At 62.9% G+C, this 364-nt stretch overlaps 1 protein-coding gene across 1 annotated transcript in view; it reads right to left on the bottom strand.

The window, feature by feature from the left end:
- Positions 1-3: 3 nt before the first annotated feature.
- Positions 4-364, bottom strand: part of LOC103769485 (myosin-7-like) — a gene marked incomplete at both ends in the record, with an annotated part of 1,317 nt that continues 956 nt past the window's right edge. The window contains one exon of the mRNA XM_008936681.1: positions 4-75. Coding sequence (XP_008934929.1) covers positions 4-75 — 72 coding nt within the window. The remainder of the gene's footprint in view (positions 76-364) is intronic.

The raw sequence follows: 364 nt of genomic DNA on the forward strand, positions 1-364 counted from the left end.
GTAGCTCTTGACCTTGCTCTGCAGCTTGTCGATCAGGTCCTGCATCCGTGCCAGGTTCTTCCGGTCTTCCTCAGCCTGCCAACGCCCCAGCCCTGTCAGCAGGACTCCAGCAGACCCCCCAGCTCAGCCTCCAGCTGCCCCAATACCTTCAGCCAGGAGTCCCAGGGGTGCCAGAGCACCAACCCACCCCACCGACCCAGCCAGCAGCCCCATGGCCCCTGGTCCCCTCCTGGCCCCCAGCACCTCGCTTAGGTGGTGCCACTGAAGGAGCAAGACAGAGACATGGGGCAGATGGTGGATGCTGGGACAGGGAGAAGTTTCTTCTGCCTTTGTTGGTGCCAGTACAGTGCCCAGGAGAAGCCTG

Source organism: Merops nubicus, unplaced genomic scaffold (assembly GCF_000691845.1).
Source record: "Merops nubicus isolate BGI_N331 unplaced genomic scaffold, ASM69184v1 scaffold31583, whole genome shotgun sequence".
Taxonomy (NCBI): Eukaryota; Metazoa; Chordata; class Aves; order Coraciiformes; family Meropidae; genus Merops; species Merops nubicus.